General features: G+C 32.0%; 1 protein-coding gene across 1 annotated transcript in view; it reads right to left on the bottom strand.

The window, feature by feature from the left end:
- Nucleotides 1–1,179: 1,179 nt before the first annotated feature.
- The window catches only part of LOC106474895 (major facilitator superfamily domain-containing protein 6-like), an 18,786-nt gene continuing 16,908 nt past the window's right edge, over nucleotides 1,180–3,057 (bottom strand). The window contains exon 4 of the mRNA XM_013935591.2: nucleotides 1,180–2,819. Within this exon, the coding sequence (XP_013791045.1) occupies nucleotides 2,707–2,819 (113 nt within the window). The 3' untranslated portion in view covers nucleotides 1,180–2,706. The remainder of the gene's footprint in view (nucleotides 2,820–3,057) is intronic.

Genomic DNA, 3,057 nt, shown 5'->3' with positions numbered 1-3,057 from the left:
TATTACTAATGATATAAGCTTTGGAGCTGCTGGATTATAACTTGAATAAGCTAATCATTTACAGGATATAGTAACAACATTTTAACTTTGACTTATTTAAGTTACTGTAGGACAATATCATCAACACTGATATACATTATTATTAACGTTGAAGTATCTTCTTTCATATAAAAATACTGGAAATTTAATTACGTGTGTTTTCTGCAAAATGTGCATATAGGACCTGTAGAATTATAGGTTTCTATTATATGACACCAGGGGTGATTTGAAAATTACTTTAAAAACACAAACAATGTGAATGAAAATAAGAAAATTAATATCATGTTAAAACACTGCAGTTGGTAAAAGTTATGAAGCTCACATTGTTTTTGCTTGTACAAAAGTAAGGGTGCATACTGATCAATTAATGAGCCTGTCAATTAATTTGCTTTTTAAAATTTGTAACCAAAATATCATTATTCCTTATCCTCAATGCAGCAAAACATTGAACCTAATACAGCAATGATCACTTGCACCCAGATGTTTCCCAATATCCTCCCTCTCAATGATTTCTTTTTTTGAAATTAACAATAAATTTAAAATAGCATTATTTCTAGTTGGTTCCTTGACTAATTGGTGAAGAAAGCCATATTGAACAGTCTTCCAAAAACCTTTCTTCCTCACAGTTTGACTCTAGCATTTTCAAATGTGTATGCCTGAAATCGTAGAGAAAAGTTTAGCATAGGATATGAGTATAGAAGTACATGTAGTTATAAGGATAGGCTTAATTGTCATAATTGTAATGCTAGAAGTATAAGAAATAAAATGGATAACTCTAGAGCACTGGTAGCAATGGAGCATTTTTTTGAAATACAGGTTATTTAATAGGGATAGAGTACTAAAGAGGGGAGGAGGAGTGGCTCAATATGTAAAAATGTGAGTTACATCAAAGATGGCAGGAGATTTTATCCATTTGGGTTTCTATTAGAGTATATAAAGGGGAAAGGCTTTTACTTTGTTTCAGACTACCAGATGATACTGATGAAATTAGTGAGAAGCTTTAGAACAAGATTAAGATATTACATATTAATGAAGTCATCATTATCGGTGATTTTCTCTTATTCATTTTGTATATAGTTTATTCTGGCCCTCACCACTGTATAGTCCTAGTTTAAAACTTCCCTTATAGCTGAGTCAATAGCCCTTGCAAACAAGCCAAACCCTATCTTATTTAAATGTAAACCATCCATTCCAAAAAGCTTACTTCTTTCATTGAACTGATCCCACAAGTCCAAACAGTCAATCTGCTCATCCTTACATACTATACTTTAGCATTTAGCCCTAGTGAACTACTTAACTTCACAGTTAATTCTCGGCAATATCACAGACAAAATTTAGTCATGGCCTTTTCCTTAAATGCCTTTATCAACCCCTCGTACTTATTAATTAGCTCCTCTGACCTACCTTTCCCGATATCATTCCATTACATGCACAACAAAAACTGTATCTCTGCTAGCCCCTTTACTATATCTCCTGCTCTGTCAGTTATATCCTCCATCTGTGCCCCTGGGTAGCATAATCTGATTCTTTTCTTCCTATTTACCCCACAGACTATCCTATCCACATGCCTTATCAAGGAATAACCTATAACTATAACCCTCTTAAGTTTATCATCCATATCCTTCTCTGCCCTCCAATAGTTTCTCATCTGCACAAGCCAAGAGCTGAAATCTGTTGCTCAACAGAACAGGTTCATTACAATTAAATCCACAACTTTTAACCCTAATAGTACTCTTTGTAACTTACTGAAATTCGTTGTTAGCTGATGTATTCCTTGTGTGTAAAAACTTAAGCTCCTCTTGAAATTCTGCTGCCATTTCCAACAGTCTACACTTCTCTCTATCTATTGCCTCTACCTTAATTGGATTTATTATCCAGGGAAGGTTATTGACACATATGGCCAAATACAAACAAAACATAAGACATGTCTAATAAAAACTGTGAATAACAATATATTGTAATTTCACAGTCAATACTGAAAAGGAAAGAACTGAGTTACTCAACTTATTTCATGTTTTTCAACCATTCTTTTCATTATACTTTGATGTCTCTAACAACTGTGGAATCAAATATACTGTCTGTGTAGAGAAATCTACAAATAAAATATTTTTCAAATTCATTTAGGAAGTTCCAAAGGTTATGCAAATGAAATACGAAAACTTTAAAATGAAAATAAGTAGTTTTATTCCTATCATGAAATCCACCTTTTATAAAGACTGACTCAGTAAATTCTCATATGAATCTTTATTAGAAATACTTTATTTTAAAATCTGACTTTTTGCATGTAACACACTTTTCATGTTTACTAAAAAACTGCCAAATTTTATGAAGATATACTGAATAAATTTGGAATTATAGTAATTGTTAATTCTTCAATAAAGACTAGGTCCAATGGACTGAGCCCATGTAAGTAGGGTTAATCCAGAGCAATTTATTACCTAGTATTCAAACACAGACAAGTTTTATAGCAAACACAATATTATATTAAAAAACAAAATAACATATGGAGTGGTTTCACAATGAAAGAACAATCCCTGGGGTTTAGTGATATGTAAACACTACTGCTAAACATTTCACTTTAGAATTGAAATCTTGTATGAAATAATAGATTCACACTTAATCTGAATCTTGTTGCACACACTCACTGTCACTAGCTACATGAACAAACTAAAATGATGAAAGTTCTTCCAGAGGAGAAGATGATGATCCTGACTGGGAAGTGCTGGGTTTCAAAAATAATGTGGTTTCATTTAATTGTCGTGATACAGACTTCTGTAAAGCTGAAAAGAAAATGTTGTATAAATCAGAACTTGAAATTTTCAGTTTAGTCATTACTAACTTTTCATACATATCTAATAAAAGAAGACTATAATGTTCAACTCATTTAGTATATTACAACACAGTTTCAATCTGACACGTTTGATAATATAGTTTACATGTACTCCCTAATAATAGAAGACTATAATGTTCGTCTCATTTGGTATATTACAACACAGTTTCAATCTGACACGTTTGATA

This window comes from Limulus polyphemus, unplaced genomic scaffold, assembly GCF_000517525.1.
Source record: "Limulus polyphemus unplaced genomic scaffold, Limulus_polyphemus-2.1.2 Scaffold7828, whole genome shotgun sequence".
Classification (NCBI taxonomy): Eukaryota; Metazoa; Arthropoda; class Merostomata; order Xiphosura; family Limulidae; genus Limulus; species Limulus polyphemus.
The sequence above is the reverse complement of the archived record's forward strand: the minus strand, read 5'-3'. Positions and strand labels throughout refer to the sequence as shown.